At 46.7% G+C, this 15,543-nt stretch overlaps 1 protein-coding gene across 5 annotated transcripts in view; it reads right to left on the bottom strand.

Moving 5' to 3' along the window:
* The window catches only part of TCF7 (transcription factor 7), a 73,314-nt gene extending 61,654 nt beyond the window's left edge, over positions 1-11,660 (bottom strand). The window contains exons 1-3 of one of the 5 annotated variants that reach the window (XM_066197291.1): positions 10,947-11,660; positions 10,775-10,841; positions 10,279-10,385 (exon numbers count right to left, since the gene is read on the bottom strand). In XM_066197291.1, the coding sequence (XP_066053388.1) occupies positions 10,279-10,385; positions 10,775-10,841; positions 10,947-11,144 (372 nt within the window). In that variant the 5' untranslated portion in view covers positions 11,145-11,660. Of the gene's footprint in view, positions 1-10,278; positions 10,389-10,774; positions 10,842-10,946 lie in introns of all 5 variants that reach the window. The other 4 variants (XM_066197286.1, XM_066197289.1, XM_066197287.1 and 1 more) reach the window with 4 other exon arrangements.
* Positions 11,661-15,543: the final 3,883 nt, after the last annotated feature.

The following is a 15,543-nucleotide window of genomic DNA, read 5'->3' as shown; positions in this document are numbered from 1 at the left end:
TGAGGATATAAACTGTTTCCAAGTGGTTTTTAGAGGGGCCACACACTTAAAATCCAGGCCAGCCTTAAACCACAGACTTCAGCCACCCTCAAGTGAAGGTGTGCATCTCTAGCACCGCCACATTACTTATAAAAGAAAAAATGCAAGCACGAGATCAGCGCTGGAGATTCCAACGATTTTCAGAAAACCATCCCTATAGTAATGCTTTCAAACAATTAACAAGCGAAAACCGAAACACAACAGCAATAAAACCAAATCTGATGAGCTCTTCAAAAAGATCTCGAGCGATATCAGCTGGCAGGACTCTGTTGTCTATCCCAGAGCTACGGCAGTTGATCCCAGCCAGGGCTTTGCTGCGAACACACCGAAGGCAGGAGGCTGCAGCCTTTCATATTCCAAAACAAAAGCCAAGTTCTGATCGCTGGGACAAGGAAGAAATTTTTTTGTTGTGGATACATTACTGTGTAATTACTGCAGATTTCATTTACTTTCTTTTGAATACTACACCAGATACAAAGGCTGCATAGATGTGGCAGCTTCTTTCGTTATTATCTAATGCTCTAGGTTTACATTTTAACAGTTAGTTCCGCAAAATACCGGGGATGTGTGTGTCTGTTGAAGGAAAAAAACCATATATTTCCCTGCTGGGAGACAGGGAAGTAGGACTGATATTGCCAACCACTGTCAAACCGATAGCAAGGAAAGAGTTTCACATAAAATTGGGGGGAATAAAAAGGAAAAGAAAAAAAAAAGAAAAAAATAAAAGTAATGTACCCATTTTCTCAATAAAATCAGGGTTAGAAAAATGGGACCAAGATCAGAAATGAATGCCCCTGGGGTAAAGGACTATCCATGGGATGAGATGTAAAATTCCATAAAGCACAAATGTTGCTAATACTCAAAAGTCAAATCTTTCTGTGGGTGTGCACGCATAGAGATGTCAACACAACTATTTCATGATCACCGAAATTGCTACTAGCCTGCATCCTCTCTGAATGGTTATTTTTAGGACCTGGACTTTCATGTGGTATAACGATGTGGATTTTACAAGAGCATTTATAATGTGTTTCATATGGTGTACAGCCCTGGAGAAATTGCTTTGTATCAGAGAAAGTCAAACAAAAAGGTTTGGATGTTTATTTAATTTTTTTTTAGAATTTAATTTCTTATTTTATGTTATTGCTTTTGGTTTCAATTTTGGGTAAATATACATAATCAATTTATCCATTTATTTAATTTATCTGAGAACTCCAAGGAATATACAGCACAGTATGATGCAATCTTGCAAAACATCACTTGGATTTCTAAAGCCATGCATTTTTTTGGATGGTGAGATTCCAAATCTGGCAATGCCACAGTCTGTAAGTTACAGCAGGAAGCCAAAACTCAAGGGCCAATTTTTCACCTGGGGTTTGGTGGTGTCAGGGGTTGTGCTGTGTCTCCCACTTAGAATCCAAAGACAACAACTCCTCCTGACTATCCCAACTCCCATACTAGTAATTCCAGGGCAGCAGCACGCAACGAGAATCACCTCATCAGCCTCTCCATGCTAAGAACAACAAATTTTCATGTGGTAGATCTTACATTGGTTTATTTCCTAAACACGAAAGCAACCTCTGCAGTGCCATATCCTCAGTGTCAGAATAAAATTCCACATTTCTGATCCTTTCTGAGCATTTTGCTGCAAAGACTCTCTTCCCAGCGACTCAAAGAGAGTCTTTTCCTAAGTGCCTTTATAATCACAGCCCCCTTGCTCCCAGTCAAACACACTTCATGACCTTGGGCTCTCACATTTTACTTTTGCGTGGGTCCCACCAGAGCAGAACCTCAGTTTACTCTCATGTGCTCCATTCCTCAGAGCAAACCACAGCAGAAAACAAATTCAACGTAGAGCAGACAAGCTGAATCACTTTAAAAAAAAAAAAAAAAATGTCTTTTTTTGGTCAGCCTGTGATTACCATGTACCTCTTCAAGGCAGACATGTACTTTGTATATTACAGTTCCAGATTTTTCAATGGAACAAAGGAGATACTGTTGAGACTTTTTTTTGCCTATCATTTAATCAAATGCAAAGTTGTTATAACCGGAGGGGAAAAGTGCTCTAGATTCCAGTATCCAGTTTTACTTTGGTTTCAAAAACTTACCACAGCATTGTGGAGCTCATTGTTTTCTTTCACAAAATACTAATTTCAGGACCCCATGAAACACAATGATGCAGATTCTTTTCATGGCAGCTGAGCACAGAGGTGGAGAACGGGAGAGGAGCAGTGGTTTAAAGCCACTTTGGTAACCTCTTGCCCAGCACCTCCAGCCAGCTGAACACTCTGGATGGGGACAGCTGATTTCATCAGGTTTTGCTAACCCCTTTACGGACCAAGTGTCCTATTTTCTCCACTAAGCCACTTCACAGATGGGGTGGTGGTGGAAGAGTCCTTCATTGGGAATGGTCATAAATAGCATGTCCAGAGAAAGGCAATGGAGCTTATGAAGGGTCTGGAACACTAGCCTGATGAGGAGCAGCTGAGGGAGATGGGGGGGCTCAGCCTGGAGTAAAGGATGCTCAGGGGGCACCTCCTTGCTGTCTTAATCTACCTGAAAGGAAGGTAGAGCCAGGCGTGGGGGGCTTCAGTCTTTTCTCCCAAGTACAAGGCAACAGGACGAGGCAATGGCCTCAAGTTGCACTATGGGGACACTGAGATTGGATGGTAGGGGAAATTTCCTCACTGAAGAAGCTGACAAGCTCTGGCACAGGCTGTTCAGGGAAGTGGTGGAGTCACTCTTCCTGAAGAGATTTAGAAGATGTGTAGATGTGGAACTTGGGGACATGTTTTAGCGGTAGCCTTGTCAGTGCCAGGTTAAAGACTGGACTCAATTATTTTAGAGGACTTTTCCAGCATAAATGACTTTATGATCCTAAACTATAAAGACTCTAAGGCACAAACCAGTGACAGAACAGTGTTTAGTTGCTCTGTAAGGAGGTGAAGGTAAGAGCTTTTTGTCCAAGATAACTGACCAAGGAAAAGATTCTGCTGTAATCAAGCCTTAGAGGCACATGCTGTTGCAAACCCTTCCTTTATGAAATGAAGTCAGTGGGTTGGTGAACCACCAGCACGTGCTGAACTGGCAGTCTCACGATGAAAACAAGACCTTGGTTGATGTTCACAGAGGGTTTGGTCCAGACCTTGCAGGTTCTTTGGACATTCCCCCCATGAAACACTCGCACTGCCTGGGGCCTGCAGGGAGCTGTGCCCTCTCAGACAGACCACTGGACAAGGCAGCAGAAAGAACAGGCACCTGGTCGTTACTGATTCAGCTGTATTAAAACTGGAAACTAGGAAGTGAACAGCTCTGTATCCTGTATCCAACCCTCTGAGTCACCCGTTCGCCTACCAAACCTTTGTTTCATCCTCCAGACACAGCGACTAATGAGCAAGTATCTTGTTAGAGCCTATTTTTTTAAAGAGAGATTCAAAGAAAAGCACATGAAAGAGCCTAGAGGGGGGACTCACACGTCCCCATTTGGCACCAGCCAGGGATTTGATCAGGCTGAGGAGCTTTCCCTGCCGCAGTGGCTCTGCAAAGAGTTCAGGAAGCAACTTGTACCTACTCTCCCATTGCTGTGCCCTCCACCCACCACTGGTAAATAATGAGGTAAGAGCATGTCTACATCAGGCTGGCAGAGATGCTGACATAAGCCATCTCCTGGCTTCCCAGGCAGTGAGGTGGAATGGCAAAGGCATGGGAAACCAAGGGCTCTGAGCAACCTGGTCTAGTGGCTGGTATCCCTGCCCATGGCAGGGGATTGGAATGTGATGATCTTTAAGGTCCCTTCCAACTCAAACCATTCTGTGCTTCTATGAAATGAGCAGCAAACTAGAGAGGGAGCTGCAGCAGCCGTGGCCAAAGCCTCGGAGGGCTGAAGAGAAGCTCCCACAGTGGCCATGCCTTCAAAAAGACAGTTCTGGCACCTGCTCCCTCTTCAAATTAATGGGACAGGGGAAGATAATCCTTGAGGATTTGTTGGGGAAATTGTGACCCACACATGGTGCAGAAGATTTTAATAAGTGAAGAGCAGCACGTGCCTAACTATTGTTCACCCAAACCCACTCTGCCCAGCACAGCCTCTCTGTGAGAGTGACAATGCCACCAAGTGCTCAGGTCCTTCCTCACCTTCTCTCTGGTCAACTGGCAAGGGGGCCCAAAGGCCAACCCATAGGAAACAAAGACTAAACTTGGTCTCAATGAATCATGGCCAAAAGGCAGATAAAGAACAGCAGATGTGAAATTAATGGCAAGCTGTAGATGCTTCCTCAAAACTGTTGATGTTTCTCAGCACCAGGCTCTGCTTTGCCTGTAACCACCATGCCATGTACACACAGACACATACAGTCCACACCAGATTGCCATCTTAGGTGTGCAGCTCACACCAACCCATATCCCAATATCCTGCTTCCCTTGCAGATCACGCTACAGATAGAGAGGGTTCAGCCTGTGATTAGGATCTGGGCCTGTGCAGAAGATCTCTGACAGCCGGCAAGAGAGTCATCCCTCGGAGCCAGCAATGTCTGTTTAGTCACAGAACACAGGCCGTGTTACCGCACCGGGTACCTTGGCACAGCAAATGCCAGCACACCCCATTGCATGGATTAGCCAGGGTTTTCAGCCCAGTGCAGGAATTTAATGGTGCCAACAGTCATGGCATGAGAGGAACCACAAGCTGTGAGGCAACACAAGAGTGAGCACATTGCAGAGCCCCTCCTGCTCCCCCCTGCTCTCAGTTACAGCTTTGGATACCAGACCAGCTCTGCACTTTTCATCTTGGATGTGCCATGTGCCACTCAAACCCAAATCACTTTGCTCTTCACTGTTAAAATTTCAAAACCACTAATCACTAAGACGGATGAGCTTCAGGAACTTGAGTTGATGTTAAGTTTTTGCTTTTCTCTCCAGATTCTCAACCGTTCAAGCCCATAAAATTTCACAAACAGCAATGGTTGGAAATTTGGAGGAACAGTGCCTTTACCATACATATCTCACAGCAACTCCCTGCCAAAAAAGCATCCCATGCCTGGAAAGCCAGTTCCAGGGTAGCCTGTGAAGGAATCCCAGTGGGAGACCAGATATTGTTGAACTGTCTGAATCACGTGCACACTTATTCACATGCACAGATTTACATAAAACTTGCTTTTGTTTCCTTGTGACATTTTGCCTTCTCTTTTTTCATTCCAAACAATTTTAAAAATAAGGTTATATTAGACCACACACATCCAGTGCTGTATCATGTCGCTGCTTCTTAAGCAGAACTCTCTAATTTATTTCAAAGGAAAGTTCTGCTTCAAAATTGAGGGTGTGATATGAACTGAGAAATTAACACAAGAATTTTCCTTGGGGGAACCAAGACTGAATCAGACATGCAATAAATGACCTCGTAAGCCCTGTGCCTTGATACATCCACGTATCCAAAACTGTGCTTTAACATAAAACCTTATTTTCACCATTACCTTATTTCAAGCTAGGTAGAAGAGGTGAAAGAAGTGGATTTGCTTTGGTCAGGAACAAATGACTCATCTGTCTGTCCGCCAGGAGGTTCATCAACAGCCACCGCACTCCTGACGCTTTCTGCCGTTGGAAATACAATTCCCAATGTTCCATTGGGAATGTAACAATTCACGGGGACAGGGAACCATCCCAGCAAGGTCCTGCAGTGCAAGTCCTGCTGCCAGGGAACCTGGCTGGGATGCTGCTCTCCCACAGCAGCAGGCACTGCTGGCAACACACAGAGCTACTGCTGGCTTCCAGCTGCCCTCCTTCCTCCCTCCACACACAACATCTGGAGAGGGATGCAGCAGTCCTCTCACAGCAACAAATCCCCATCACACGGTCACTCCTGGGAGTTTTCCCACTGGTTTCAACAAGATCAGAACTCAGCACAGGAAAAAGCAATACTAAACTGACAGTGCAAGTCAGGACAGAAAGGCAGAGAAGCAGCTGAGCTGCAGATTTCCTTCTGCCAGCTGCTGTGGGGGCCACAGTCTCCTCCTGCAGAGGGATGGGGCAGCCGTGGGGAAGGGGATGCAGCAGAAGCAGCTGTGTCCTGGGGCTCAGCTGCTGCTGCTTCAGCTTCTGTCCAGTGAAGAGCAGCCCTAGACTGCAGCCCCATGCTTTCTGACCTCGTGTTAGACAATTGGGCCCTGTGGCCCCAGGCCACCAGTAACTGCGCTTTCATCTTGCCCAGCCCAAGGGGACATTTCATACCCTCTGAACAAGCTCAAGGACCACAAGTCCTGCAGACTACAGGGATCAGGCTCTGAAAAGCAACATTATTTGTGAGTCCTGCTGTCTTATTTAGGGACTTCAGCCGTGCAGGGCTTGGGGAGGTACACCCACTCTTCTGCTCCCATGTAAGCTCTAGTTTGACAACTCAGTAATTAAGAAAATGAGGTGGTGTCTGTTTTCCAAAGAAAAAGAGGCTCTTGCACTTCTATTTCTCACACAGACAGGAAGTCCAGTGCCTCAGCTTTACATACAGAACATTTTAATCCTGCCTCTGCACTCCTCACACACTCACCAAACACATCGGAAGCGCTGAGAAGGTGTGAGGAGCTCCCCTCAGACCCCTCCTATCAATGGGAGCAGGGAGACCTCATGCCCTATATACAGGGCTGCATGGCTCATTCCCCTATTTTATAAACCTATTTACAAAAAGAACTTAAAGGAACTTATAAGAGCTCCTTTTACCATTTAACTACCACATCATACAAGATACAACAATGTTCAGAAAACCCCCTCAGGTCTCAACTCAATTATACAACTGTAGCAAGAAAAATATTTTAATCTGATCAAAGTGTTAACATGTTTGACCATGTCTGACCTCTAATGTTTGTAACCACCTAAAAGGCTGCTGTTCTTACTAAGGATGTACCTTAATTTGATTTAAAGTCATTTGTACTATTTAAAAAAGGATATAGTTTTATGATTTTATATTTAATTTAGAAAAACAGTTCCTCAACTTGTTCATATTCTTCGGAAGTTTCTTGCAGATTTTTGACCCGTAAGTCCTATATACTTCACTCTGGAAAAAGCTGGACTTTGCATAAGATGGGATAAAGTGGAGCCTTAAATGACCAGACACACAACACCTGAGAGCCAGGTGAGAGACGGCTCTCCTGGGGCCTTGCAGAGTGTCAGGATTTCAGATGCACACACAGACTATGCCAAGGGGCTCTTAAACACCCTTGACTGAGTGTGCCCTCCCCAGCCTGGCAACTGGTGGGGTTCACAGCTCCCACAACAAGGACACCTGGGCTCAGCCCTCTGCCCTGTCCTCAGCTCCAGAAGCACCTTCACCCTGCCCACGCCCCCAGCTCCACTGCCAGTCCAGGAAACCTGTGCCTGCCCAAACCAGCAGCACTCCAGCTGAATCATCCCACACTGGCATTTGCCACCTTCAGCCAAGGAGGGCCACCCTGCTTGGCTCCTGCCACTCCCTCTGCTCCTGGCCCTGCAGGGACCATCAGCCAGGTTTGGCCTGGCTGCTGATGGCAGCTACCCAGCCATCTTCAGAGCATCACTCTGGAGCAGCAGCAGAGCACGTAAATAACATGTCTGGGTGTGTTCTGGTAAAAAGAGGCAATTTTGGCTGGGAGATGTGGGGACCTGAGCAGGATGCTCGGGTGAGCAGCATAACAGTTAGTGGCTACAAACACCTTGAGGGGAAACAAAGCAAAAGTGGTGCTGCTGACAAAATCAGAAAGAAAATAGGAAAGCAGCACCCCAGTACTGCTGGTAGCAACACACCCAGCCAGGCAGGCGCTGGAGCCAGTCCAGAGCCACTTGCAGCTCTCTCACAGGGTTCACAGGGAGCCCACTGAAAAAATATGTGGTTTCACAGAGCACTGCAGGGCAGGGGTTCAGCCCCAGCCTCAATGCCGGCTGCTCTGTCTCTTTCAGGGAGTTATACTCTATTTTCAATCAGGTAAATTACTGTTTTCAATGTAAAGCCCTGACAGTTTGCCAAAGTACTCCTGGTTTAATTTTTTAATTGATTTTTTTTTAAGATTCTAAAATTAATCCTACTTGCAAACAACTGTTTCCAGGAAGCCTCATTAACCAAAATACAATCTCTACTATCAAGTGCACGCATGACTGTGATACATAATCCTATTCACTCACACAACCCTCCTCCCCGACTCTACTTGTGCTAAAGTGTTAATTAAACACACTTTTATGGATGGTTAAGTATCTGCAATCTTCAGTCACAGATCTGACCTCCTCAATTATTGGAAGCAGCCACCAGATTATAGCCCACACTTAATATAATGTACACAGCAGCAATAAATCTATATGAGAGCAATCCATAATTTACCATGATAACCTTTGCACAGTCAATAGATATATAACACAAAATTGCGCAGAATAATACACTGAAATAGTTATTGTAGCAAGTTGAAAAACCGCAAGAGCAGCCTTCATCTGAGGAAGAAATCTTCCCCTGTCTGCTAGGTAACAGATTTTTAACTGAAAACATCAAATCAGCTCTTCATAAACCACAGCGGGATCCAAACAGGCCTAAAGGAAGCTGTTTGAGGCACGGGGTGATTTTGGTGGCTCTCAAGGGGATGGGATCGTTTCTTCTCTGCTACTTATGTCTTCTCCCCCTCGAGTTCTGCACATTCTATTTGCTCTTGTCTGCTGCCCTGACAGCAACTGCTTGGATTTTATTCTGTTATCAAGGGAAAAGGTGATTCTTAAACCACAATCTATTTTATAGCTTAGCTGCTAATAAATAGGCTATTGCACTTTTCTGCCCATCTAGGAGGAGTTTAAGATTAAAATAAATATTTCACCATAGCAAAAAGATGCTGGACTAACATAACTCCGGACTTACTCAGATTCTGTCTCAAGGAGCAAATTAAGTGTGTATACATACGAAAAATTTAAAAACATTTAAAGTTTATCAGGAAAAGAATAGCTTAATATTTTGGGGAATGAGGGGGATACCTAGCACCTGGATAAGGTGGGAAGCACCAGAAGAAATGCTTATTTGGGTTACAACAACATAAGTTGGCCGTGCCCTGCAAACACATCTTTTCTTGCTGTAAACTGAAGGAAGACTTAAAAGCGTAGAGATAAATCCTCTATATCTGCAAACTTTAGCAAAGTTCCAGCAGTCTGCAGCCAGGAAAACTGAATCCCCTCGGAAAAGCTGTGTGGGGTACAGGCAGGCTCTTGCAGGGACCTGTCTCCTGCTACCCAGGCCAGCTAGGTCAGGTGTGAGGATACGGCACTGATTTCCACAAATAATTTTGAGTTTCATACTCCACAATCCATCAATTTCTCGTAACACCACTTCTACATCCTACCGCTCTTGTGAACAAATGACCGGAATTAAGGATGGGTTTATATATTCTTTTAAACTTTATCCCTTTAAAGATCAAAACCTGAACCTGAAATAAACCAAATTACATTCTGTCCTCACTTGCTGACAGCCAATGCAGAACAATGTCTGCAACAAAAGCAGCAGTGCTGGCTCCCAGGAGCAACACCAGCATCAACTGTCTGCTGCAATGTCAGGACATTATTTTCTGAAGTTCTGATCGAGATGGTGATGGGAAAAGACAGCTTTTGTAAAGAAGACTTTAGTTTAATCATTCAGATAACAAAACCTAGAAACACGAGGACGTACAGAATTACTAAAGCTGCTTTAAACTGAGAGGGAAAAACTTTACGGGAAGAAGACGGGAATAGTACTCCAGCAGCACAAAGCCTTTTCCTAAAAACCTCTATTGCCATTTTAGAAGCACAAGATCCATTTCCTGGGCCATCATCCACAACACAGCCCTAACACACGGCACGCCAGCACCTGGCTCTTTTACAGGCAGGTTCCAGCTCGGCTGCGGGACGTATCCCTGAACACAAACACAAAAACCAGGAGCTGCTCCTTCCAAAGCCTGTGACCCAGAAAAAGGAAGGGACATTCTTCCACAAGATATTAGGATTTGACTGCTGGAAGAGTAAAGCCAAACCTAGAGGATGAGGAGCCTGGAAAAGCAGCTCCTCCAGCAAATTCAGAGCGAAGCAGGCAGTTCCTGCCGAGCATCTCTCCCCCTTCCCACTGCTTTTCCTTTCGGCTTGGACAGAACAGTGTCCAGGTATTTCAGAAACTGGGCTCCAATTTGTCAGGAAAAAAGCATGTGTAGGTGCCTGCAAAATACCTGCAACATAGTCCAGCAGTGAGAGAGGCCACAAAACTTCTCCATAAGGAGATGAGAAACTTACCAGAGGTGACATAGATCCATTGGGCAGATACGGATCTGAGAGCATCAAGAAAGGGTAACCAGAATAGGCAGATCCTTTATACATCCCTGAGTCCTGATGCTTCATACCTGCTGAAATCAATGTTCCCTGTCAAAATTCGTCTTATTACAGGTGACTCCTCTGCCTGTCGGGGGTCCCCAAAGAGGTTACAGCACGTTGTGGGAGTCTTTTTGTCCCACACTCCTCAGAGAAGGTGTTGGGGAGCGCCAGGGTCCCCCATGGGTGCGGACTCCCACACTGGGGACCCTGGGGAGCCCCGGTGCTGTCAGGAGTAACTTTCCCGCTGGGGGCTGTGGTGACCAGGCTGGCATCGCTCACTCCCAGGGGTGTCAGGGTGACGGGCTGGGGAACCGGGGGGGGGTCACGCACTAGACGGGGCGCACTGGGGAAGACCAGCGTGAACCGGGAACGGGGAGAGGGGGACACACAGAGACACGCGGAGGCTGCTGTGACTAACCATCATCCATGTGGTCCGGGAGCTTCTCCTGGTACACCCTCTGCGGATCCTGCACTCGCCGGAGGGCCTGCACGGGGAGGAGAGAGAGGGGCAGCGCGGGGGCGTGGGGCGGGGGCCGCGGCGGGGCGGGGGGCGCGGGGCCGCCGTGCGGGGCCGCTCCGGCCCGGCTCACCTCGGAATCGGCGGCGGCGGCGGCCGGGCTGCCGCTGCCTTCGGACTCGTTCACCAGCGAGGACTTGAGATCGGCCAGGTCGCGCTCGGTGAAGGCGTTCTCGGGGATCTTCTCCTCCTGCTCGCCCTCGTCCTTGAAGGCCAGCATCTCGTCCGTGGCGCCCAGGTCGTCCCCGCCGCCGCTGCCCAGCTGCGGCATTTTCCTCCCGCCGCTCCCTCCCCGCCGCGCAGCAACTTTCCCGGCGAGTATTGTTCTCCCGGATCAAGCCCTTCGCAATTATTATTTTTTTTTCTCTCCCTCAACTATTTTTTTCCTCCTCTTGAGAAAAAATAAAAATAAAAAATAGATCCCTCTTGATTTTTTTTTCTTTTTAAAGTTTTTTCCTCCCTTCCTTTTAACTTTTAAACTTTTTTTTCCCCCTTTACTTTTGTTCCCCCTTTCCAAATTCCCTTTAAATCCTTCCTTTAGGAAAAAAAAATTAGAATTGCTTTTCTCTCGTCACTCTTTTCTTTGCCTCCCCCCCCCCCCTCCTTCTTTCCTCCCCGCTCCCGCGGGGGGCTCGGCAGGCTGCGGGCGGGCAGGCGTCGCGGGATGCCGGGCTCCACGGGCCCCCCCCGTGCCGCCGCCGCCCCCCCGCCCTCCGAGCCCCGGGAAGTTTGGCTGGAGCAGCGGGCGCCGGCGGCTGGCGGAGCACGGAGCGCCCGGTCCGACTGCGAGCGCGACGGCGCGGCGGGCGAGCGCTGCGACATCAAAGCGGCCGCCGGGTGATTGGCAGCGCCGGGGCGGGGCCGGGGGCGGGCACACGCGGGGACACACACACACACAGCGACACACAGGCACGGACAGGGGCGGGCACACGCGTACGGGCACGCAGAGGCACACGCGGACACAGGACGCGACGCCACGTCCCGGCGTTACAGGCGCAGCCGGCCCGACGCCGTCCCCCCCGACCGCGCTGCGGCGGGGTGACCCTCTCCCGGCCCGGCTGCGAGGGAGGGCAGCACCGGGGGCTTGGTGCAGTCCTCGGTGTGTGTGCACGTCTGTGACACACACGGGTATGCGTAGGCATCTCTGCTGGCACATCTGCACACACACCTGTGCCTACCTTTGTGCACACATGCCTGCACACACGGACGTGCCTGCACACACATCTGAGCACACACGCGCACGCCCCGTGCGCGTCTGTGCCCATCCACATTCCTGCGCCACTTCTGTGCACACACACCTGCACACGCACCTTGGCACAAGCTCACCTGCACCCACTCCTGCGTGCCCACAGCTGAGCACGCACATGCACACGTCGGTGCTTACTCAAACGTGCACAGCTGCACATCCACATCTCACATACATCCACACACACGTGTGTGTGCACACACATCGGCACGTGTCAGGGTCTGCACGGCCCCACACACGTCTCTACAGGCGTGTGTGTGCACAGCTACGCACACCTGCATACACACACAACGTGCACATCTGCACATCTGGCACACATGGTCACTCACACAGCAGCTCACGGCTGTGGCATCCACGCACAGCCCCAGAGACATCAGCACGAAAGAACACATAACTGTACACATCAGCATGCACAGCCACACATCTGGCATGCACGGACATCTGTACACACACATCTGCACACACAAGCACATCTGCATGCTCACATCCACCTATGAATCTACAAGCACAGATCAGCAGCACATGACGGAGCACAGAGGACAGGAGGCCACACATGGAAATGATTACACACATCAGCACGTGTGTGCACAGGCTGAGACATCATGTGTGCACAGAGAGACGTGCATGAACACGTAAATGTGTGCACAGTAACACATCAGGATGTTTATGTGTGCACGGAGAGACATGCATGAACACATAAACATGTACAGAGTAAGATGTCAGGATGTGGATGTGTGCACACAGACACACCTCAGCACGTGTGTGTGTGCACTGAAACTCACCATGATGCGTGTACAAACACACACTGCAACATCAGGACACGCGTGTGTGCACAGACAGACGTGAACACACACATGCACACACACACACTGAGACACGTCAGGGCACGTGTGTCTGTGCACACACAGCACACGTGTGTACCCCACACACACACACGCCCAGGACAGCTGCCCATTCCAGCTGTGGTGCAGACACAGCTGTGTCACACGTGGGTGCCACTGGCCACCCGCCGTGCTCACCCCGGGCACGGGTGACGCTCCCACCGTCGCACCTTTGGTCGGAGCACAGAGAGGACGTGGGGCAGCAGAAAATTATTAGTTTTCCTGCCTGGCCCCGAGAGTCAGGAAACAAGAAATTACCATCTTCGCAGCCCATTCCGAAGGCACTAGACACTTGTGTGTTGGCGTCGGAGGGTTTTTAAAGCAGTTCCCATGGAAAAGGAAACTCCCCATCTCTTCTGATCACACACGACAGGTCCTGTGCATGTCTCCAGTAGCTTAAAACAACACACCGATATTTATTTTCCTTAATTAAGATTGCATAAGATAGCCCTGGGTCCTGGAGACTTTGCTACAGACTGTAATGACGCCATGTAAATTGTTTTTTATGACCCAATATACAACATATTGTCACATTCAGCCCTTGAATAGGAAGCTAAAAATCTTGGTCCCTATTTTTCTTGTTAATTAGGGTATTATTACTAGGAATATAATCTCATTACTTTTTGGGGAGGAGAAGAACTAGTTGGAGCCACTTTGAAAAGTACTTGAATATATTTAAATGGAGCAAAATCTGTCTTTCTGCTAATTGCTGATTTTGCATGACATAGAATTATTGTTCTGATTTTGGGGCACAGTTGATGCCGGGCTGAAGAAGATGGGAGAGGGAAGGATGTTGTTTGCTTTTTTCCTCCTCAATTTTCTCCTACAAATGAATGAGCTGCCCCATAGGAAACTCTGTCGGCAAATTTCCATTCTTTTAAACATCCCAAAAATAAAATAAGATGCAGCCACTTTGAGGAATAATCATTTGAATGAAATATTTGCTACTTTAAGATTTTTTTTTCCTTCTTTCAGATGATCCTCTTGTTTTGCATGTGAAAAAAAATCGTCTGAGATTTACAGCCCTCCCAAATGGAGATAAAGCCTTGGCAATGAGTTGGAAACCTGTTGTAATCTGTGATCCAGGAAACAAAGAGCCTCATTAATGCAGAGACTTTGGTGAGCCTTTGATGTTAGCTAGCATAGCATTCACTCTCAGTTCCATTTGCATTTAAACATTCATAAAAACATCATCTCTGCTTCCTTTGCCTTAAGCAATTTAGGAGTAAAGTATAGCTTCTATTTAAAGAAACCCACTGTGGTGAGGCTTAGAATACAAATATCACATAATCTTCAAGCAGAGCAAATATTTTATCCTACATTTCTGGTGGGCACATTTAATAATATTATATGTCAGACCCAAAATAAAACATCCATCTTATTTTCATTAACCTTACACCACATATTCGAGTCAAAAGAGAAAACGGGCCCTGTTAATTCTAAATATACTACATACCAATTTGTGGAAGGAAGAGAATCCACAGGATTTTACATTATTGACAAGAGCTGAATTTTTGAAAACTGCGTGCCTACAGCAAGGTGCCTAAATCTGTATTTAGGCACACAACACTGAAAACTATGAACAAGGCCGGGTTTATAAATATATATATATATATATATATTTTTTTTTTTTTCTGGACTGCAGAACCTTCATCCTGGTTTGAAAATGGAATAAAAAAGTTTTTTTTTTTTAATTTTTAATTTTAATTTTTAACGGAATCAGAGAAGTAAAATATAAAAAACCCAAAAAACAAAAAAACCCCACAACAAACCAAACCAAACAAACAAAAAAACCCCAAACAAAAAAACAAAAAAAAAAAAAAAAAGAAAAAAAACCAGAAAAAAACCCCCAACCCCAAAACCAACAACAAAAAAATCCCAACCCCCCCTCCCCCAAAACCTAACATGTGAAGATTTTCTTCCAAGAGAAGGCACTGTTGCTCCCAGATGGCATCCTGAGGGAATGGCAGTGTGTGGGGAAATTGTGGAATCACTTAGGAAGCAAAGGTCTGTCTTATTATCTTCATAAGTATTATTCCCCAACTCACCTAGGAGAAGTGGAACAGTACAAAAAATACTGAAGTTGTCTTGTCTTGATATTTGGAAATATTCAGCTGGGGTTGTCCATGTGCTCTGTACCCTAAAAATAACCGAGCAATGGAAATTGATCCCGTGTCGTGTTGGGAGTTCTTGATATTCCCCCTCTTATGAGCAAATACAAGGAAACCTTTAGATTTGGTGCTGTGAGTCAGTGCAGCCTGACTGGTGTTTGAAGCATTATAAGCAAGTTTCCTATATGATGAATATCCAAAATTAAAAACTGAAATGGAAAACACTTAAAACCAACTTTACCTTGGATAAAATATTTCTGGAGCTGGATCAAAGGAAAACAAAAAGCCTGGCTTACTTGTCAGATCATATCTGCACTGAACTTCAAGGTTTGATTTGTATTATTTACATGGAAAAGGTCCCAAGAAACCAATTTGGCACTAAATATCTTCATTACGTTTTTTCACTTGTATGGGTGATTAAATCAATCTAGG

This window comes from Chamaea fasciata, unplaced genomic scaffold (assembly GCF_029207755.1).
Source record: "Chamaea fasciata isolate MVZ Bird 193981 ecotype frontalis unplaced genomic scaffold, bChaFas1.0.hap1 SCAF_15, whole genome shotgun sequence".
Taxonomy (NCBI): domain Eukaryota; kingdom Metazoa; phylum Chordata; class Aves; order Passeriformes; family Sylviidae; genus Chamaea; species Chamaea fasciata.
Note: the sequence above shows the minus strand (reverse complement) of the source record. Positions and strands in the feature narration are given on the sequence as shown.